This window comes from Cyprinodon variegatus, unplaced genomic scaffold (assembly GCF_000732505.1).
Source record: "Cyprinodon variegatus isolate N-32 unplaced genomic scaffold, C_variegatus-1.0 Scaffold26, whole genome shotgun sequence".
NCBI lineage: Eukaryota > Metazoa > Chordata > Actinopteri > Cyprinodontiformes > Cyprinodontidae > Cyprinodon > Cyprinodon variegatus.
Window position 1 is genome coordinate 329,635 of NW_015150479.1, and position 23,893 is coordinate 353,527.

Genomic DNA, 23,893 nt, shown 5'->3' on the forward strand with positions numbered 1-23,893 from the left:
TCCACCAAGGAGGTTTATGTTTTTATGTTTTTGATTTGTCTGTTTCCAAAATAACAAAAAATGTTATGAACAGATTTCAGTTAAATTGTTAAGAGGTGCGCCTCAGGCCAAGGAAGAAGCCATTAAATATTGCAGATGATCTGGATCATAATCTGGATATAGGATTGTTTTAAAAGATTCTCTAACATTGTGAGATGCAGATATTTTCGTGGAACAAGCAGTTCTTCACTATACCAGAGGGGGGCAGCAGTGACTATCGACAGCCTCAGCATCGGACTCAAAATGTCCAGAGGTATTTTACTGAACGTTGTTACTTTGTAAGCAGGATCAATTGAAATCTTACGAGAGGATTTTATGGAAAGACATTTTACCAGAGATGTGCTTCATGTCATTTACATTTGGTAATGATCTAGATCATGTGTCAGTTTTAGCTATAGGAGTAAGTCACAATTCCAGGCAACATTTGCTGCTTGGCAGAGGTCTGCGCTCTCAGAGTGCATTTAAATTAATGTAACATTATGTGTACGATACGCATAAGTACAAGCTGGATGTATCTGTGTAATGTAAATTCAACTTACCCTTAGACTGTACTTCCAAGAGTCACCACCAGTTTCCTCAACAGCTATTAAAATGATTTTTAAAAAAATGCAATCATTAGAACTTTACATCCACATTTTATGCCCGTTTCACAACAGCAACTGTGTTTATGCTGACTGATAACTAAAAATAATGTGTTTCTACATTTGCATAGTTCCATCTTACGGTTCTAGAAGTTCAAATCCATTATTTCATATAAGATGTTTTCCTATAAAAATCAAGAGGATTTTTGAAGTGCCAAGGAATGACCCTATAAAAAGCCAGATCAACTGGTTAGTTCCACTAACCTGTTAAGAGTTTAAATTCAGTTTCAATTCAGTTTATTTATATAGCGTCAATTCACAACACATATCATCTCAAGGCACTTCACAGTTCACCAGATCATAGTCAAATTGATTAAAAGTTTTCTATCAAAGGAAAACCAGTTGATTGCATCGACTCATTGACTCGGATGCAATCCCTCACACTAAGCATGCTTGTAGCGACAGTGGAGAGGAAAAACTCCCTTTTAACAGGAAGAAACCTCCAGCAGAACCAGGCTTCCAGCACTCATGACTCACTTCTTTAGATTTCACAAATCTATTGTTTTGAGCATAAATCAATAACATATTTTAAACAATTTCAGACGATACACACATAGACAACTCTGAAACATTCAAAAACTAACCAATTTCCCCCAGTTTCAAATGTGCTCAGATTTATTAGACTCAAATTGTTTTCATGAGCTTAGGAAACCTACCAAAGCTCTCAGGGTCCTCCTCCCACATGGCCAGTTCTTCTTCTGTGAGGAGGAAGTAGTGTGAAACAAGCCGGCGCCCAATTTCCGTCAGTGTGGGGTGAGTGAAGAAGGCTGTCTTGATCTTATGAGCCTCTAGACTTTCAGGTTTACTCTCTAAAGAACAGGGAAAGGAAAACACAGTTGAAAAACATAGGAACAAAACACAGTCCATATGTCATATAAAGATAAACCAGCAGTTTTCCTTTTAATTTTTTTTTACCTTTAAGCCATTCTTATTTTTAAATTACTTCACCAGGTTAGCATGGTGTATGTTTATTGAATAGTATTTAACTTTTTAACTTTTATTGTATCCATTTAATAAATATTAAATATTATATATATTGTTTTTGTCATGTAGTTAAACATATTATATACAGCCATGGACATGGCATTTTACTTTTTTAGACCCTGTTTCAGGGATTCCTGCACGATTTTAGTTTCAAATTGTTTGTCAGCAGAATGTGATGTGTACCCTAAAATGAAGACATCAAAGTGTTGCTTTACCATAATAGTCTCTCTAATTTAGGTCTTACCTGCAAAAAAAAAATTAAAAAAACTATGGGACCAATGCGCTTAACACAAAATGCTAAAGCAAAGAAGAATTGCAGGATTAAGTTTTAGAGAGATTGGCATCTAATGTGTAAAAAACGGACATCTAATGTCTGTTTTTTACACATTAGACAACTAGCTGCCAGAAGCTTCTGGGAATTCAGCTTGAAAAAACATAAGTCTGTGTCACAACTGTAATTAAAAGCAAACAGGCAGGGATACAAAAACCCTTCCAAAAGTGTGAAAACATGAATGTCTCTCACTCACTTTCAAGTTGATACCAAAATGTCAATATTTTTGGAAAGCTGTGAAAAGACTCTGGTGTATCTTTAGCTTCACTCTCAACAAGGATCATCAGGTATCTTATAAAAGACGACGTGCAGCATCATAAAAATTCACCGTAAAATAATGGAAAAACAAACAACTAGGTTATAACCAGGAATGGCATAAAATGAACCTAATTGGAGAAATCTCCGATATGAAGAAAATAACATTTTACCAGAGGATCAAAGAAAGAGTTTGAGGAAAAATATAAAGCTTTATTTTGCAGACAAATATCACAATTAGTTTCCTTATGTGTGTTTCACAAATTGATTAGAAAAACATTTCTGACGTTAGTGATAAAGGGAATAGGCCACATTAAAAAAGGTGTATGAAGTCCATGTATATTTATAGTCCTCTGCAGATCTCTGCTTCAAGCGAGGGGAAGTTTATTCATACAGCACATTTTAGTAGCAAGGCAATTCAAAGTACTATGAATAAGAACAATAAAAGGTAGACTATGGTGGCATAAAATTACCATGTATAATTAAAAAACTAAAATTATTAATTGTAATAATATCACTATACCCAGATTTGGATTGGTGGTTTCCAGCTGTATTGAAATAAGCTGTGTGTTAAACTTTTAAATGTTCTTACTTTGGTCCAAAACGCATTACTTCAGTTTTGTTTAGATTTGGCAGAAGGAAATGTTGGCATATCCATGCATTGATTTCTTCTATGCATTTACCCAGTGGTTAAATTGGTTCAAACTCATCAGGTGACTTGGTAATGTACAGCCGTTTGTCATCTGCATAGCTATCGTAATATATAGTATTGTTTATTAAGAACTAAGTTAGGGGGAGCATGTGTGTAGTTGCCTATTGACACACATGGGTCCCTGTCCTTTATGTAGGATTTAAACCAGTCAAGTGCTTTACCAGAAAAACAGACCCAGTTTTCCAGGCAAAGAATTATCACCAGCTTCCAATACTGCACTAAGGTCCAATAAAACCAGCACCAGGTTCTTCCGGTCAGCATTTATAGTTTTTGTAGTTTATTGGGTTACACTGGGAAAATTTGTCAAGATCAGCTCTACTTGGGGACAACTCTGGTGCTGGACTTAATATGGATGTACAAACTGCCCTTCAGACAGTTTACAACTCACCATCAATGTTCTTGGCAGGTTTGTATGTGTCATTCTTTACGATCAGCTTGATGAGGTTCATGCACTGAACAATGAAGCGTTCGAAGGTCACTCCCTCTCCAGCAGGTGTGAAGACATAGGTGACAGCAAACTCCAGGGAGCGCTGGATTAGGGGAATGAACGCACACGGATGGTACTCCAGGAAATCCAACAACTATATAACAACAAGGGGAGAAAAGTACAGAAATGACAAAAGGCTACGGTTAGAAACTACAAGCAGAAAGCTGTTCCTTTTTATAGTTATACATCCAATTTCCATTTACTTACAACTTTAGTGTACAGAATAATTGTCTTTTCCAGTTTTTCCCTGCATGGGCTCTCTGAACCGACTTGCCGACCTGAAACCAAAAAATACAAATGATATATATCATATTCTTTCATAAGCATTAAATGAGCTCAATTCTCAAATGCCAGACATCATTTTTGATGCATGCTTCTGAGCAACCAAACTGAATACACAACTAGGACTTATAGTGAAAAACTGATGTACTATGAATACAAAGGAAATAAGCTCTTCTAGCATAACCTTTTTATTGTACAAAAATACATAAAAATAAGTTAATTTGGTTAATTAATTTTTGATTAGTTAAAAAAAAAACTAAGAAATAGTTTAGACCTATGATTTGATAAAGCAAATATTCTTGAATTTTTGAATGTATTTGTCATGTAGTACTTAAAGAAAGCGTTTCTATGGTCACTGATGATTTGCTTTAAATCACCTTAGAAAATTCTGAGCAATTTCTTGCTTTCAACTCCTACGTATCAACAACCTTGGTAACATCCATAACAACAAGCAGGAACAACTGGATCCCTGCTGTTTTTCCTCACAATACGAGCAAACAGTAAAAAAAAAAAAAAAAAACAATAGACATACTGCAAAGGGTATAAAAGATGCTTTACTTTTTCTGCTTATTTCAGGGTAAAAAGAGTCTTTCAAAGAGATATTTTAAATGGAAATGTATATAGAGGCAAATTTTATTTCAACAGCACTAAATTCATTTTGAGAAAACCTATATACAGTATATTTGCTCTCCCCAGTTCTATAAACTGAAGCTAATTATGTTTTTTTTTATTCAGGATCCTAAGAGAACTGCTGTCCCTATTTGCTCTGTTGCATCTAATTGCAGAACAATTTAAAAGAAAATGAAGAAACAGCAGCCTACATTTGCAAATGAGAAGGCAGCTGAATATGTTAAATATTCTTACATGGACTATCAAGTCCTAGTTGACTTATTGGTGAATACATTCTTAGTTGATCAACATTCTTATTAGTCGACCAATTTGCCCGTTAATCTCATAAAGGCCGTTTCTCAATTCACAAGAACGCGAGTATGGACTTGTGTCATCGCCAAGTATGTTCTTGAGAAGAACACAGAAGTGTAGACTCGGGGAGAACGGGAGCAGGCAGCATAAATATGGGTCAATTGGAACAGAAGCGTACTCGTGACATCACCACATGCTTGGCTCGTCTGGAGCTGCATTTATCCTTCTGTTATTAATAGTCCCAAGATAATAATAAACTTTTTTTGTTTTTTTCATTTTGTGGGGGAAAAATAATAATGAAAACAGTCAGATGCACACAAATAAAATGCACATTTTGACAATATGAAACAAAAAAATCTGCATCAGCAGTAGCGGTACTTCACACACCGTTATGAGAGAGGGCTGCTGCAGACGTAAACAGTATAATGTTTTCGCCTCAAATTATCCTAAAACGTACTCTTAAAGAACAAAGAAGAAAGAAAAGAGATCTTTTAGCTAAATACTCTGAGCTCTGTGAGCACTCCATTGGAAGCTGCTGCTGTTTCGGTGCATGCTGGGACAGCTGTCAATCTCAAGAATGGTCAAGTCTGCTCTGATGCATGCACATTAAAGAGGGAGGGGAAAGAACAACATCCGGGGACTTTGTCCGTTCTCGGTTTTGTGCAGTACTAGGGGTGAGGCTGATGACGTTTCACGAGTACACGAGCACATGGGAACGCACAAGTACACATATTGAGAAATGGCCACAGCCTGTCTTCTTAGAACATCCCCTTCTTTTCAGTATTTTGGATTAGCCCTACACACAGTGTATGTAGAGAGAAGTACGTCCATGTTATTAAACATCCAAAGATTTGCTGAATATTTAATATTGTTTAGCGTTTAACTTACAGTGAGAGTTCTTGAGCATCTATGTGAAAGACAATCAGCAATATGGCAGAATTTTGCAAAAATAGATGGCAGAAAAAAAGCTGAAAAAAGTTGCCAACAACAGTTTGTATATCACAGCTCAACTACTAACAGGGTGTATCATCTGAAAACAGTAGGCCTAATATTTCTATATTACAGGCTATTAATATCATATCAAATATATATCAGTTTTGTAACTGTAGGCACACCCACAACAGCGGCAGCATCTGATAGATACACCCAGACCGCGTCGGATGTTAAACCTCCAACCTAACCCAAAAATGATATAACAGAAGTAAGTGTCAATTTTATTGCTTAAGATAAAAGGCCCATCATTCTAAAAGGTTGTAAAAGTCTCTTAAAAGACAGACAGAGGGTAAAGGCAGTTTAGATTTATTTATTCATTATACAGACATTGAAACAGTTTCAAGAGCTTCTTATTCAACTTTAATTTTATTTACTTTTTTACATGTTTTAGGTTATTTTCCATTTAAGAACCTGATTGATGTGATAGTGCTTGATTTTTGTATGATTTTATGTAACTGAATGTATCCTTCAAGGTTTTCTTATTTATTTGTTATTGTTCTTACACTACAGATAACTTGTGCACATCCCTGCAGCAATTTAAACCTAAAAGTATGAATCAAATGACACTTTTTGCGAATAGAATGCAGAGTATATTATTACTTATTACTTTCAGCAACACTAGATGATTCACACAAACAGGAGACTGTAAACAGCGCTGCAGGTGTGTAAGGGATCTCATCGGACTCCATCTTTTTTTTTTTTTCTTTTCGGACTCCATCTTAAGATAGGGGGACTTGGGACCCCATGGGGACGTTGGCCAGCTGTGATTAATTTAATGAAACAATTGTCCTTTGGATTCCTAAAATGCTCGTGAACTGGCTGCTTCAGTGCTCCATTTGATTTATATTCTATCGGGTTTCTCACTGCTGAGATTGCATTAATAAATTACTTTACAACTGCTTTGTTAGCTTCTCTCTTATTTGTATCCAAATCGTACATTATGTAAATCCATTCACAATTGCACTGTATTGACTTTATGTCCATGCAGTTTTTATTCTGTTTGCAAGTGCGACTTCATGTAATGTTAGCAGACGTAATGCAGAGTCATCCAAGTCACAGCAGCCACACATCCACCAATCAAGACAGAAACAGGTGGGAAAAGTACTACACAGTTTATTATGCGAGCCCTGTGAGGAGTAGCAAGTCAGTGAAACAGCAGATGGAATATGATTCCAAGCTGAACGAAAAAGTGGCAGTGTGGGAGCAGTTTGGATTTCAGCAAACATGCAAACAGCTGCTCAACTATTTTACACAGAGTTTTGTTGGTATGATGCTGATAAAGATATTTCAATTGATTAAGATGGATAAAAATAGAGACTTTTTTTAATCAAATGCCATCAAATATAGATTTTGTTTTTAAACTGATTTGATTGAGTGGCCTGCCACATATCCAATTAAAAACAGAAAAGACACTCTTGGATGAGAGAAATATAACATCTAGATTGGCAAGCAGTATGAATAATTTTGGGATCAACTGTATATGAGTATGTCTTTAGGCAGGTAAATGTTCATTTGCAGATCATTTTAAATCAGGGGTCTTCAACGTTTTCGAGGCCAAGGACCCCCAAACTGATTGCGAGATGGAGCGGAGACCCCCTAATTATATATATTGTATGAAATTGTGTTATATCAAACTGATCCTATAGTCACTCTATTACATAAGGAGTCATGTAACGAAAGTAATTTCGCCCTGGGATTATTAAAGTATTTCTGAATCTGATTCCTGGTTGATGGGACAGGTGTTGTGAATTAAACGGTGCCCAGGTTTGAAAGAGCTCCTGTGTGTCGCCAATGTGTGCATTGATAACTGAAAGACATCTTCTGCTTTCATTTATCTGTTTACTACAGTGTGTTGAATTCATGTTAATGTGTATTTAAGGACATTTTAATTAGTGCAAAAAATTGCAGGAGGGAATATAAAAAAAAGTAATCAACCAAGACTTTCGCGACCCCCATGCGGTACCTCCGCGGACCCACTAGGGGTCGCGGACCCCCTGTTGAAGACCTCTGTTCTAAATGAAAAATAGGAATGTCCAGATGCAACTTTTTGATTTCCAAATGACACAAATATTCTGGCTTAGAGTATTGACCTGGTTGATACAAGATTAAGATCATCCATCAATCCGTTTTCTTCTGCTTATCTGGGGCAGGGTCGCGGAGACAGCAGTCTAAGCAAAGATACCCAGAGTTCCCAATCCACACACACTTCTTCCAGCTGCTCTGGGGGGACCCCGAGGCAACACCAGGCCATCTCAGAGACATAGTCCTTCCACCAGGTCCTAGGCCTTCCACGAGGCCTCCTCCCAATGGGACATGGCTGGAACAACTCCAGAGGGAGGCAACCAGGAGGCATCCGAAACGGATGTCTGAGCCACCTCAGCTGGCTCCTTTCGACGTGGAGGAGCAACAACTCTGCTCCGAGCTCCTCCCGGGTAACTCTTCACCCGATCCTGAAGGGTGCGCCCAGCCAACCTGCAAAGGAAACTAATTTTGGCTGCTTGTATTCACAATCTTGTCCTTTCGGTCATTACCCAGATCTCATCACAATAGGTGAGGGTGGGAACGTAGATCAATCGGTAAATAGAGAGCTTTGCCCACAATGTAAACATTGTTGGTGAAGCACTGATTCCCCCTCCTAAGGCAGCGGACAGTTTGCCAGAACACTTTCGAGGCCGACCGATAGTCCTCCTCCATTGCCTCTCCAAACTCCTCCCAGACCCAAGTTTTTGCCTCTGTGACTGCATGAGCCGCATCATGCTTGGCTTGCCGGTAACTCTCAGCTGACTTCAGAGTCCCACTAGCTAAGAAGGCCAGGTAGGTCTCCTTCTTCAGCTTGATGGCATCCCCTCCTTCCGGGCACCAGTACCAGGTTCGGGGATTGCCAACGCGACAGGCACCGTAGACCTTACGGCCACAGCTACGAACCGCTGCATCGACAATGGAGGAGGAGAACATGGACCACTCCGACTCCATGTCTCCAACCTCCTTCGGGATCTGGAAGAAACTCGTCCGGAGGTGGGAGTTGAAGACTGCACTCAGAGGGATCCACCAACAGACCCTCAGAACTAACTTAGGCCTGCCAGGTCTGACCGGCTTCCTCCCCTGCCAGCAGATCCAGCTCACCACCAGCTGGCAATCGGTTGACAGCTCAGCCCCTCTCCTCACCTGAATGTCCAAGACACGCGACCAGAGATCAAATGACAAAATTATAAAGTCAATCATCAATCTTCGGCCTAGGGTGTCCCGGTGCCACGTGCACTTATGGAGGCCCTTGTGCTTGAACATTGTTTTCGTTATGGACAAACCGTGATTAGCACAGAAGTCCAACAACAGAACACTGCTCGGTTTCAGATCAGGGAGGCCATACCCATCAATCACCCCTGTCCCGGTCTTACTGTCATCGCCAACGTGGGCGTTGAAGTCCCCCAGTAGAACAATGGAGTCCCCAGTTGAAGCACCATCTAGTACCCCTCAAAAGCACCCCAAGATGGTCAGGTACTCTACAACGATGTTGGGCCCATATGTTGAGACAACGGTGAGAGGCCTGTACCCAACCCAAAGGCGTAGGGACATGATCCTCTTCTTCACCGGCGTGAACTCCAAAATGTGCCTCTCCCCGCAGGCAATGCCAGAGAAGTGGAGAGTCCAGCCTATATCCAGGGGATAGGATCCGGAACCCAAGCCGTGCTTAGAGGTGAGCCTGACTATATCCAACCAGTACCTCTCAACCTCTCGCACAAGATCAGGCTCCTTCCCCCCCAGCAATGTGACGTTCCACGTCGTTACAGCCATAAGCTCTGGTACGGACCAGGCCGTCGAGGCACCCCACCTCGACCGCCACCCAGTGTTCTCTGCACCTGACCCCTACAGATACCTCTGTGGTGGATGGGTCCACAGGAGGGCGAGCCCACGCCGTCCTTTCGGGCTGAGCCCGGCCGAATGCAAGCTCCTGCCCCAGGCCTGGCCCCAGGGTGGGGCTCCGGCTATGCCATACCGGGCAACGTCATGGTCCTTGGTTTCCATGATGGTCTTGTGAGCTACTCTTAGTCTTAGTCACCTAGGACATTTTAGTCCTGGCACTCCTAGGCCATGGCTAAAAGGCCAAGATCCTAGGCACTCCTTGGAATATTCAGGCACTCAACACAAATCATACATACTTCTTTTGATTATAATGTAGTTTAGCATTCCTGGTTGATGGGACAGGCTTGATCAAGTGATATCAATTAAAGAGACATTTTGTCAATAACAGTAGGTATCAGAACATCTGACTCATTTATCATTAAAGGTAACAAAGTTACAAAAAGAAATTAAGTGTTTATATTAGCATGCTCATATCAGAGATTTTTGTTGGAGGCCAATATATTTCTATACTCTTTTAGGCTGATATTAGATCAATTTCCAATATCAGACTGGGATAGCCCCGTAAAAAAACATGTTTAGTGATGGAAATATTATTGTAGATATGAAGTGGCTTTTAGAAAAAGGTTTCAAACTATAGCATATTAAGTTTAGCAAACATTTTATAACTGACCATTGAGAAAAGTATTTCTTCCCTTTAGGGGGGACCAACAAGACATCTGGTTTTACCTCAGCCTTTTAAATTGCCATCAAGGAAATGTAGACAGCAGACATTTTGCATAAACCAGATGAAATAGAAATAAGTATGTTTGCTGAAAGAAAAATTAAGGATCGAAGATTGAAGTCTGGAAGAAAACAAAGTACTCACAGCATTCCAAGAACTGTTTTAGCCTTTCAAACACTGCATTCAGGAAACCCTGGAAAAAATAAAGACATATGATTCATCTGTTTACATTTCAGCAGCTGAATCATGATCACTCAACATGCATTACAGAGAAGCAGATATACTAACACATAAACTTTATGTTCATGTGCACATGGGGCCACTTTCCTCTATGTCTATGAATATCAATAAAGGCTCTGAGCCCCACAGAATGAAACAGTTTTCCAGAGCTTGGTGTTGTAGAAGCTTAGCTTGAGAAATTAAATGATAGATGGAGGGGCTATCTGTTTAATTCGGCATTAATGTTCAGCTACGAGGTCAAAAGCAGCGTCATTAATCACACATCCCAAACCTCCGTTTCAGCCAGCAGCTGAAGATCCTAACAGCGTTATTGTAGGGGAGGAAGGGTCACAATTACAGCTCAAATGACTTGGTGGGGGAATGATGGAGATCACCGATTATAACAGCCATTAGTTATAATTCTGCTGACATTTTGACAAGATGGAGAAACTTTAAATAAGAGCTATTTTTAATAATTAGAAGCTAAATGTAAACTGATTTAGTAATAATGTAAAACACTGTTTATTAAAGAATATAAAAGTACTTGCTTGATTTGTGTTTCCTACTTAACGGATGAGTGAAAAGGGAACTGTTGTAGCTTCTCTTTTAATTACCTAAGTCTGCACACTGATAACTGCTCAATGTTTGTGCAGAGGCATATTCTAAAACACCTAAATTTTTATCTGCCTTGATATCCTTGTTTGAGGTTTGATGAATAGTTTGGATCAAGTAATTGTTCTTTTATTAAATGATTTTCTATTAAAAATATGCATACAGTGTGAAAACTGCTGAAAAATATTTAAGATGGTGCATTCAAGTTATTCATTCGCAGCAATAAATATTTATTAATATTGACACTTGTTTCACTTGTATCTTGTTTTAAAACATACAGATCAGAGGTGAAACAGACAGAACCAGGTCTGACGTGGATTATTAATTCAATCTATTGTTGGTTCACCTCTTTTTCAAGATTATGCCATGCTATCAGATTCAGAGCTGCTGCCTATGGCAGTGAAAACAAAGAAATGGTCCTTTGCAAAGTAGCAAGTCGGCTTTTCTGGTCCACATTGGATATAAAATAGTAAGAAAATGAATAGCAATATCATAGCTCAGGTTATATGTATACAAATGATGTACTGTGACCATTTGTACTAACAAAAGTCTTTTAACTTCTTAGCGAAGCTGAAATACCATAAAAAAACAAAAAAACAAGAGGACATCTTGGATAGAAGTGAAATTATCAGCAAGCATAAATTGAAATCAGAATACAATTATAATTAACTGCACCGGCCTAACTTTAATTAATGCATCTTTTTAGGGTGAAACAAAGAAACTAAAAGGATTTTGTTTCAAACGAGGTTTATTTTTACGGCATTATTCTAGTGCTTGTTTAAACACCAAGCAACGAATACACATTTAATCGGCTTTTCAAAGAAAAATAAAGTTGCCCCACTGTTCATACAGTTTTAGACCACCTGAAATTTTTCAGTCATTTCTGGCAGAGTCAATATTTTCAGCAGTGTTGTTCTCCATCAATGCTTCTGTTACTATGATTGGAAAACAGCCTTCAGTTGTCTGAAATGATTATGTCATGTGTGAAGAGTCTTCTTACAAACAGCTTAATAACAGAGGCTCCAGAGTAAATGCTACAAACTACTGCTGGAAGGCTGTGACACAGCAGGCAGAGTTCAAGGAAGCAATGCTAAACAAAGACTGATGATTGCGCTGTTCGTAGTTAAAAAGACTTCAATTTCAACAGACTGCACACTAGACAAATCAATACTATACAACATATGAGCGCTGCGCCTGTGTGAGGGGGAATAAATAGTTAGTAGTGATTGTATTCCAAAGAAAATCAAGGGAAAACCGACAAAGCTGAAATTGTTTGTTCTGCTGGAAATGTGATTAGTCCTTAGATGAACAAGTTACTGTCAAAAAATGCACCACAAAAAATGTTAAATAAAACTAAGGATAGAGGAAATATTGCCTAAAGCTTTTTGAAAAATAAAACCAAGATTAATTTACCTTTAATCCATTTAATTACATGTAATTAAGCATTATATCTATCATTGATTAAAGGGGTAATAGAATGATTCTATAGGGTATTTGGTGCTGGTTCTTAAGGTCTCCGAATAGGATTGTGTAACATTGGTTGGGCTGAAAATGGCATATTTGCTGTTCTATGAGCCCTAATGCAAGCCTGGCTAATAGCCCGAAAGGTTTTCTTCCTTTTATGGTGTGATCATGAATATTTAGATAAGCTGTGTGCTGATTGGTTGGTTTACAACGACCAAAGATGCTGAGTAAAGACGCATCATAGCAACAAGCACTCACTCACTGAAACATTAAATTGTTGATATGGTAGGCTGACCAGACGTCCTCTTTTTCCTGGGCATGTCCTACTTTTCATGCCTGAAAAAATGTCTGGGCGGAAATTTCAAAATCGTGACAAAAGTCCAGAACCAAACAAAGCACCACCCCCGAGTTGACGTAAACTCGGGGCTTCGTTTGGATTCGCCTGTTTTATGCTGGAAGTTTGGAATTGTGAGATTTGCAGAGAAAGGAGGTGTTGATTGGGTTTGAACAACCCACTGAACTGTCATTATTTATCTATGACAAAGTCAACACATACTGCATGTACAACACATACTGTTTTTTGACACGACAACGACACACATGCAAAATTGTTATCTAAGGCAGCTTTAGCAAATAATTAAATTAACATGACACAACTACTCCCCTCTTGACTTTATTTGGAAACTTTTACTTTAAGCATGAAGAAAATCAACTTGAGGACAGATGTTCTAAAAGCTAGACTCTGGACTCCACAGGGAGGGAGGAGAAGCTGAGCAAAAAGCACCAAGGCAAAATAGCTTAAATAAGTGTGGTGAATAGAAAAAAAAACATTTCATAAACATTTGCAAACACCCACTATGTTTTTTTCCCGGGTGTTGTTCAAGTGAACCCAATATGAATTTCGTGCTCAGGGAAAACTATTTCCATGATATTCCTATGTAGAGAGTGCCTTTGAAGATTTGGGGATAAAAGCGAAGGCAGCATCTGGAAGGGTGAATGGCGTTGTTTTTTGGTGAATAAAGCAAAGTGTGAGTACTGCCGGTGCTGAGAGGTACCCAAGGTGCAATTCGTAGGAATTTAAAAACCGAAAATTTTGTTTACATAAGCTTTAGGAAAGCCAATCAGGGACCATCATGGCTATGACACTGGGTGAAGGAGGGCAGCAGGTCTTACATTAACCCTTGTCATATGGCATTTATTGCACTTATTTTTCTCTAAGACCAATTATAGCAATGATGAAATATTCATTTCCTTCTCAGTCCTTCTCTCACACTATAATATTATTTGTATATTACAGGTTCATCAACATTAGCAAAAAAGAAAGTGATTAAAAATACTCCAAATACATTTAAAACACAAGATAATTTTATAAAAAATTTTCTAGTTTTCCAGAAGGTTATTTTAACCTGAACTGATACTAAATTAATGTTATTTTATGTTATCGAATTCAATTTAAAGGCAGTTAACAGAGGCAAATTGTGGATGAGGTTGTATATGAATAAAATGCAGGAAGGATCTATTTAAGAGCAACAGGTTCAAAGAAAAAAAAAAGAATATGTAAAATATATTTACATCCCACTTTTTAATTTAGGGGGGATCAGTGGAAGCTTTGCAGGTGTGACTCATGTTCACTGGGGAAACAGAGGAGAGTCACTCTGCTCTGGAGGAGGGAAGGGCTGCTCACACACTGCTCACTGAAGACACTAAACTCAGAGCAATCGGTGCATGTGTTGTCACCAACGTCTCCAAAAAGGCAGGATATGGTCACTTGGTTTTATTTACTAGTCTGAAAAGTCACTAAGTATAGTAACAAATTTGCTGAGTTGGCAGCATTGTTCTCACCTGCCTGGGTGCGCTGATGGCAGTCTGGTGCAGGGTTCACGTTTTCAAAGCACTTCCCTCAGGTTTATTCTCAGATGAGGAGGCAAATGACTATTTCCATGGCTACTACGCTCATTGAAAGACAGGATAGAGATATTTCCATCGTATGTAGTTTTAATGTAACCAAGGCAGTAGCTTTTTCCTCCCTAAACTTAATGTTTAGGGATTGCAGGGGTCGCAGCATCTTCACCTGCATCTGTGAGCGGGGTTCCTGTTCTCACGACGCTTCTCTCATGTTAAGGTGCTGATGAGGAGTAAAATGTTTGCACACTATTGTGCCACTGTAGGCGTCGCAGCAGGGACGTCTCGTAACTGGTTCTGGTATTTTCCTTATATAAATTTATCATTTCAGTTTCTGGAAATTTTTCCCCCTTTCCTATTCTTAATAAAAGACAAACAGACATCCCATTTGAACCAGGTCTGAATTATTTCACGAGCAAAATGTGAAAGAAAGCGGGGAAAGCTGTACTGGCACACATGCTGCTATTTCTTTTTCCTATTTTTAGGCGCAAATGTGAGTAAAATGCTCGTACTAGACAGCCCTTTGTATCCTCTCAGGACTTATATCTAAAACCAGACGGGTTTATGCTTGCATCAACGATTGGTTGGCAAAATAGAACATTGCTAGCACAGTTGCAGTGTTAATACTCCGTGCAGCGTTCTACGCTGTACTCTACATCTTGGTTATCTCCAGGGGAGAGTGTAGGGCACAGACCAGAAACATACAGAAAAAGTGGAAGGAATGAATTTAACGCTGCAGTATCATTTTTAAACCTAAGCTTGTTTTCTTGCATTTTTCTTTTTTTTGATAATATATATATTTTCAGTAGTTTCTTGTAGGGATGGAACTGTTTATGAAAACCGTACAAACCGTTCGGTTCGACTGTCTCGGTTCGATTCGCGTGTGTTGCGTTCGGTTCATGCGCTGCTCCTTTTTCTCATAGGCGAAGCGTGTACACTCCAGAGCAGAAGGTGGCGGTACTGCGACCAAAGCCAAGTACCAGTAGTAAACAAAAAGAAGCAGCAAAGCAGCGTAGCCAGGTGTAGCAGAAAAAAAAATCAGTTGTTGTGGAGAATTGTGTGGGTATGGCGAGTGGGAAAGAACAGGAGTTGGAAGATGCGCCAGCAGCACGCTTTGTTTATGCTAACACGTTTTGTTTATGCTAAAAGCAACACGACCTACATGTGAGGCTAACAATCAACATATACCGAACCGAAAACCGTGACCACGAAACCGTGAACCGAACCGTGGATTTTGTGAACCGTTCCACCCCTAGTTTCTTGGTTACGTTATTCATCATTTAATCATATACAGAAAGGACTTGAAAACATCTGAAAGAACTGTGTCATTAAATTCCAATGCCATCTCCGATAATAATTTAAGCCAAGAAATTGAATCATAGCTGTTGATTAAATTAACTTAATCTAGTTTGCCAAATTAAGCATGCTAGTCGTGCTGATCATAGGGGCATCTTTTTATTTTTCCACTGTCTGCCTTTCATTTCAAAGAAAATTTGGAATATCAAATTTTCTTCCAATCTACGGCACTTATTTCCAAAGAACCAACTAGACCGCTGCCAAACTACAGTAAAGTAATGTTGCAGTCAAATTGTTGCAGGTTGCAGCATTCCGTTGTTTTCCTGTTATTATGGAAACATCTCTTTTTCTTTTCTTTTTTTTTTTTAACCAATGATTGATCTGAAGTTTACATAAAGTTGGTTCATTTCAAATTTAAATGAAATTTGTGATTAAAAATTTAGGATTTAGATATTGCAACAACTTAATCAAAATGATTATTTTAAAGCTGATTTACACTGACTAAAATATGTTAATGAATTCTAACTTTTTTTTCCCCACTGGGAGTGGGAGAAGAGAACAAACTGAACTTCTCACTCTTTGAACCAAGACAAGGCTTGAGGCACTTTCAATCATCATAGCCAATCTATATTTTGCATGGAGTGAATTGAGCTGTTTTTGACTCCTAACACTTCTAGTTGAGTCTAAGCTTTAGAAAAATGACTGGTTCTGAGGCATACAGACTGAAAAAAAACTTAGCTTACCATTACTTCCATATTCTGTTGGGGATCTTGGAATCCGTGGACTGTCAATTTGCGCAGCACTAAGACAGGCCAGCAGAAAAACATAAAAGTTAACATGCAAGACTGTCAAGAGATACAAACTGGGTCAACAAAAATCACCGCTTAAATACAGCAGTGTTTAATTCAGACAAACGTAATATTTAGCGGAGTTTACAAATTTTCTTAATAACTGAGTTCTCTAATTAGCTGAAATAGGATGAGTAAAATACATTATGAAACATATGGTTCAACAATTAAGTCCAGATAATGTTTTTGGATATATGACAGCAAACCTTTAGGCATTAAATACAGTTATAGTGTAACAGGATAAACATTATTACAGTTTTTACCATTCTTTGAGATCTAAAAGGTCAAGAGCTATAGATGGCTAATATCACAACAAAACAAATGAAGATTTGATTTGTTAATGGAAAAACTGTATCCATGCTAATCCAGTTTGCACACTAATCCTAAGAAGCAGTGATGTTATCCTTGGTTTAACAAGTGGCAACAAAAGGTTTAAATGCTGTAACAGGCAATTACCGGTAGCCTTTCATACCATTGTGAAGAAACTCTGGCCTGCTCTTCTTTTCTTGGTTGCTTATATCAGCCTTACTCAGCAGTTTTTTTAGCAGCAGCAGCTTGTTTAAGGTCAGACTAAAGAATTTCATTTAGTTTTTCTAAACCATTTACAGGTTGACTTGCGGGTTTATTGGAATCATTCTCCAATCAATTATAAAATGACATCTGCCAGTGAAGAAGAAAAGCAACCCCAGAATATTATACAGACATCATGTGGAAATATCGGGTTGGCATTATTTACCAGAAAGCTAAATGGATTTTATGCCAGATGCAATAGGACAGAAATCTTGAGGAATATCTCATCAGTCCAAAGAATGTTAACAAAAGTCTTGGGAATAAAGATTTTTTTTTTTTTTTTTTTTTGGGGGGGGGGGGATTTAAAATGAGCTTTTTTTTCTAGTCAGAACTCATCAATGGAGAGCATTTTAATCAATTTATTTTTTGTTCTTGAACTATAATCTCTGTTCTTAAATGATTAAAGTGAGGACTGGAGAGTTTAGATGTTGCTCTTATAACTCACTTTTCATGTTCTCCCCATGTCTGGAGAAAAGGCTGTAAAGGGCCTTCACCTAAGTCCCAAACCTTTGAATATGCTCTTTTATGCATTCCTGAATAGTAAATGAGTTTTCATTTACCACTCATCAAGTACGGATGTGGCTCATGTACCTTATCCAAATATCTCTTAATAAGTGTTAATGGCAGATTCAACAATCAGAGTAAGATTGTTTAGTTGTTTTAGGTTATCCTTTAGGTGCAATTGAAAAACATCCTTTGATGTGAAAAGCAGTAAAGGTGCCACATCTGGTCATGTGTGAGTTTTGGAGCAGTTACCTTTAAGAGACAGCAGAGTCCTCTCCAAAGAGTTGAGCGCTGCAGCCTCATCTCTAGCACAGACCTGCTGCAAGAAGCAATCCGTGTGATGACTCCACAGGGAACACGCAAAGCTGTATATGCCAGATGCCAGCTGCCAAGAGTCATAATGACAGCAAAGTCAGTCAAATCCAGGTAGCACTGTGGATTTAGGCAGACATTTCAGCTCACTGTGCAACACCAGTGAAATTAATAACATGTTAATTATGTATGAGCATAATAGATTAGCATGCTTGTGAACAGCACCTGAAACAGAGACTAATCTTGTTATTGATGCACTCCCCTTACAAGTAGAAAGGAAAGTGGAAGCTTTAAGATAAGAGCTGTAAATTATTCTTGCTAAGGTCAACTTTGGACTAAAATAATTATAAAAACCTCTCAAGATGCAGGGTTTTTATGGTTGCTAAACAGGGCAAAGCCTTTGAATTTCTTGCAATAAAAACAGTGACTAAAGATTAATTTCATCTTGTTACCCTAAAGCCACAACTGCATCACAGATTCTTCAACTGTGAAATGCCTTTGATAAATAAGCAGTTTTCAAAGATAATGGAAAACAAAGTGAAATGAAAACTTGAAACTTTGTTAAAAAGTAAATGAGCAACAACAAAAAAAATAGAAAAAATAGAAAAATAAGATCCACTAGCTGTGCTGTGAGGAGTGTCTGCTGAAAAATAAATCCTTATTTTGACAGCACAGCATAGGCTTTAATATATTTGTAACGCAAACTGCCAGTGTGGCAGGTTTTCTCTTTAGAGAGACTTCTCAAAAGCTTCCATTTTAAATTCCTCAGATCATTTCAAATTCCTCAGATCCAAGCCTAATCCAATTTATAGAAGCTGAAATAAGATGAAACAAAGTTAGAAAATGATCTTAGATTACGTCCTCCACTCTACCAAATGTTGGTTTCAAGTCTTATTGCATCAGCTGATATGCAAAAAATGTTAATTTCTCCATAGGCTTAAGACTTGATTTTGAACACAAAAAAAAAAGTGTTCGTGTGACTGGAATGGTAAGAATCCAATACTCCAAATGCTGAAGGTGCTTGTGTTTATGACTGAGTCAACAACCTAAAATGATTATATATTTATTAAGATATATATAACTGACAATTTAAAGATTTGGGTTTTCATTTATGTTATTATTACACATGTATGTTTATTAAAATCATTAAAAAGGACCGTAACATTTGGGTTTTTATTACTAATTATTATTTATTATTAAAAAATACAAAAATTTTGCCAAAGTATACATTTATCAACACTGAAAGCATTTTCATTGCTTAAATTTAGCAGTTTATAAGTATCTTAGAGGCTGTGCCTCCAATGGGAGATGCTATGTTGCGTCGCCATTTTTGATCAGAGTTAGGGCTGGGTGATATAGAAAAAAAGCTTATCGATAAAAAAAAAAATGCATATTGATCGATATCGATAATTATTGAAAAGATTTGAAACCATATTTTATGTGCAGCTCTGCCTGGACTTTTTATAATATTGCTAAATGATTTAATTTTAATAAAAAACACAAACACAGACTTCCAATTAAATCTTTATTTAACCAACTTTTTTAACCATAACAGAATTGTTTTAAAGAAAAATAACTTAGGAGACCTGAGTTATGTTATTAAATACTGACAAAGAATAAACTAAAGTGACCAGAAAAGTGACCAAAATAAATATAACAAATAAATAAATGCCCCCCCACCGCCGCCGCCGCCCCCGTTTCCTGCTTTAACCTGAGTTATTACCTCAGCATTTTTATCTCAATTGTTAGAACTACGTGGGAAACTGCCCAGAACTGAAAATATATATATATTTTCCCGAAATTCCCGAAGATTCCTCGGAGGAGAGCCGCGCCGGGGATTACACAGCTCGTACTCCTGCGGGTGTGAGCGGCTGAGATGATAAAAAAAAAAAGAAGTTGGTTGTGTTATCAGACTTGGTTTTCACTGGTTCCCTACACATTTTACAGATGACTGTGGTTTGTTTTTGGTCCGACTTGCCATGACCGAAATACTGCCAAACAGGCGAACTACAAAAACCCTTCTTTGAAACAATTTCCTCCGCCTCTCCTTGCTGTGACATCTTCATGTGCTCTGTGCTGTGGTTTGAGAGGGCGGCGCTTGGTGACGGCGTGCCTGGGTCCGCGATTGTGATTGGTTGGGAGGAAGCAGTGACTAGCATAAACCTACATGCTAGGCTACAATGAGAAGGAAGGAAAACTGCGTTTCTTTTTTATCGAAACTTTTATCGACCCTCTTTTTTTCTATTGCGCCACACGTCTATCGATCGATATATATCGTTATTGAATTATCGCCCAGCCCTAATCAGAGTAGCCGAAAGGCGACAAAATTGTCAGTCTAATGCGTTTATAACAATCGTAGTTCATTTTATCTTCTACTTTCTGTTACAATAGAGGACTATTCGTACTCTTTGCCCAGTGAGAGGCAAGCAAAACAAACCCAAATAAAAAAATTTAAAAAGTCTATTTTGGCACAGCTTTTAGCAGGTGGAGACAATTTATGAGGAAGCAGGGTTTCAAAACGGATGTGAAGGTTGCACGCTTTCTGATGGACAGGCAAGGTTATTCAATAACAGCAAAGTTTATAAGGGCTTTATACAAGAAACGGGGCATCCAGGGTGGTCTAAGAACTAGCCTGCCCCCTAAAAGGAAACCACTAGTTTCTTGTTCAGCTCTGTTTTCAGAGAGCCTTTCCATGTGATTCATAATCTATTTTAACTGAATATTTCAATGGTGATTAAGTTGGCTCTGTCCTCCCATTAGAGACAGCTAGTTTGCCTGTTTGCCCACACTGAATGAGCTACAATGCAACAGTTATCAGCTGCTGTTGTTCTTCAAAGTCATACCAGCAAACCAGCTTAGCTTCTATAGCCCTGATTTTAGAGAAATTATCCACATGCTTAATTGTTTATTTGAGCTGATTAGACAAGGGTGACCGGGGTTAGTGTGTCCCCTTTATTCAGAAAGAATGTCACTCTGCAGCTTCCGTAGCAGTTCCAGAGCATATTATACAGTCGTTTGAAACTCAGTGCACAACTAGATGGAGGCAAATCTAACTCATTCAAACATTCAAATTAAATTGAACATGATATCATTTGTAAAAAATTTAATGAGCCTTTTAATTGTGGCTGTGATATAAAGCATATTAACCTGATGAAAATATATCATCTTTGAAAAGAAAATGTGAGCAAATCAAAGCTCTACAATCATAAGGGAAACACTAAACACACAGACATGAGCAAAAGAAATTGAGTTTAGTTAAGACAATTTTGGGACAAAAAATTCAATCAATAATGAAAATCCTTTTGAAAAAAGACTTTTAAAAACAATGTAAGCAGTAATATATAGTGCATAAACTGTAGTGGCGCCTTTAAAAAATAAAGATTAAAATCCTCAAACATGGACGGTCCAAAAACTTCTTATTTTAAACACGTATAAATCATATATATCCAGTTTAATACATGATGCCTGTATTCCACTTTGTTTTTAGCTGTAGGAAATTAAAAAGACAAAAATCATCTAATGTGTTTTTATCTTAATAAAAGAACCAATTATCATAGTTGAGAAGGAAGGCTTTAAAAAATGTAAAGCAAAAAAGGCACCTCTGGTGAACTTCTCTAATCATAAATATATAATATATTATAAAACAACAAAAGCTGAAAAATAGGAGCTCCAGGCTAATAATCAAAGAAGAAAAATAGCTACTATGTTCTCCTAGTGGCTGCAGAATGAAAGCTTTAATCAGTAGTTTATAATTTATTAGGTAGATATGAAAAGCAGTTTGCTATTTACATGGTAGGAAAACAAAAAACAAAACAAAAGCATAAAAGTTATTACAAATAAGGAGTTTTGGAAATTACTAGAGAATCACTGAACATCCAAGAATCCAAGACTTTTCTGACCCCTGGGTAGATGTATGCATTTCAAACACACCTTTTTAACAAATAGAGTTAAAAAACAAAACAATCAAGCATCAGGGAAAGTTAGCAAGTTCCTTATATGCTCTGACTTTCTACTCAAATCAAACAAGCATCACAAAAGGAGACTACAGATTATTTTGATCACTAATATTATGAAGAATATTCGTCCTGAACATGGTTTCCTGATAATAGTGTTCTGACAAATAAGCACCCAGTAAGCAGTAACTAGAGAGATGCACATCATTACAGAAAGAGGAAATGAAGGAGTTTTCATGGTTCTTGGCCTATGGTAACAGAGATGACCATGAAATTTCCCAGAATGCCCTTCAGACAAGAGAATGTTTATATTAAAGCTGCGTTTACCATTTTTACAGATAATATACTGTGCATTAAGGTATATTTTTACTAGGATCTTAAGATTTCAAAAACTATGAGCGATCATAGAGCTGGACAATACCTCAATATCAATATATGGCCCGATATCATTTCACTAATGATGATATGACATTTGAACAACATTTATAGTATAGGGTTATAGTTTGGTCACTGACTGATGTTAAAGGCACAGGCCATTTAAACCAAACAGATAGAGCCTATGTTAGAGTTGACGTACACCGCAGACAGGGAGCCTGTGCTCTGCAGCTGTAGGCTGTGCTGCACAGCTGCTAAGCTTCAACCATGTAAGTTTTAGCAATAAAAAAGCACCAGTGATAACATGGCTGAACGTCCCTTTCTGGACTACCCATACCAGGCAGAAGCCTTCTGCAAAATGTTCCAGACTTTACGTGTGATGAATGAGAAAAAGGGTTTTGCAGACAGTTTTGAAAGCATGTTTCTCATAAGGCGACAGTCACTCAACGTCAAGCTGCAGTCAGAGAAGGAGAGCTTAGTGCCACGGACTGAGGAATATGAGGAGAGAGAGAATTACCTGTTTCAATGTGCATTTCATCTGATGGGCTTCAAGCTCCAAAAGAAAGATGTTAGAAAGTTTATGGATTTTGCATAATAACGTTCAGATGTTTGTATAGTATTCCGTTGTAGGCTTTCTTGGGAATTTCTCTGTGGCTCCAATATTATTTACCGTATATCAATATTGGCATTATATTGTATAGATAGAATTGAAAAGATATAATGTGATATATTGTCCAGCCCTATGTTAGCATAAAATCCCATAAAACCCTAAATCTAAAAGGCAGTTCTTAGAGAAAGCTTCTCTCAATATTTTTCTTCATGCATCAAAGGTTATAAACTTTAAGTGGAAATTTAAAATGGAAATAAAAAGTAGCACAGGCCTCTGAATTGATGTAATGCACTAATTAGCATATCCATTTTGCCACTGCATCCTATTTGCATTTTTCCTGGTGACAGTCGTCAGCATCTTACATCTGGTTGCTTCGGTCTGTTCTACAACTTCTCACATAGTGCATTTTAAAACTGCTGAATTCCCAATAAAGCTTTTTTTCCCCTCATTTGCATATTTATCCCATTTATGTTATCAGACACTGAAATGAGTCTGCTATATTGAGAAGTAGCCCATTTAACACAAGCTAACCAAAAGTTCCCAACAAGTAATTTTCTCAGCTCCTGTTTGCAATTAATTTTAAAAAGTGAGTTGTCAGCTATCAAAAATAACAAATGTATAAATCAAAGACAAAACCTGATCTGTGATTTCTGCTGTATTTACAAGCAAAAAGATTGTTTTTTTTATACAGAAAACTTAAGTGATTGGTAGGGGCAGCGATTGCAGGAGCATTCACATATGTACATTATGAACACTTTTACAGTTACTTCAGGGGTTTTAATCTGGCCACAGTTTCTAAAATCCAGAACTGCAGTATAAAGTACAACATCTCTGGACTGCCTCTCCTTGGGCTGCCACCTTATCGTGGTGGAGAGGTTTGAGTGTCCCAATGATCCTGGGAGCTATGCTGTCTGGGGCTTTATGCCCCTGGTAGGGTCACCCAAGGCAGACAGGTCCTAGGTGAGGAACCAGACAAAGCACAGCCCAAAGACCCTTAAGAT

General features: G+C 37.9%; 1 protein-coding gene across 1 annotated transcript in view; it reads right to left on the reverse strand.

The window, feature by feature from the left end:
- The window catches only part of ipo11 (importin 11), a 179,039-nt gene that overhangs the window by 120,337 nt on the left and 34,809 nt on the right, over positions 1-23,893 (reverse strand). The window contains exons 6-12 of the mRNA XM_015396107.1: positions 17,895-18,027; positions 16,464-16,522; positions 10,372-10,420; positions 3,657-3,727; positions 3,351-3,543; positions 1,337-1,489; positions 579-622 (exon numbers count right to left, since the gene is read on the reverse strand). Coding sequence (XP_015251593.1) covers positions 579-622; positions 1,337-1,489; positions 3,351-3,543; positions 3,657-3,727; positions 10,372-10,420; positions 16,464-16,522; positions 17,895-18,027 — 702 coding nt within the window. The remainder of the gene's footprint in view (positions 1-578; positions 623-1,336; positions 1,490-3,350; positions 3,544-3,656; positions 3,728-10,371; positions 10,421-16,463; positions 16,523-17,894; positions 18,028-23,893) is intronic.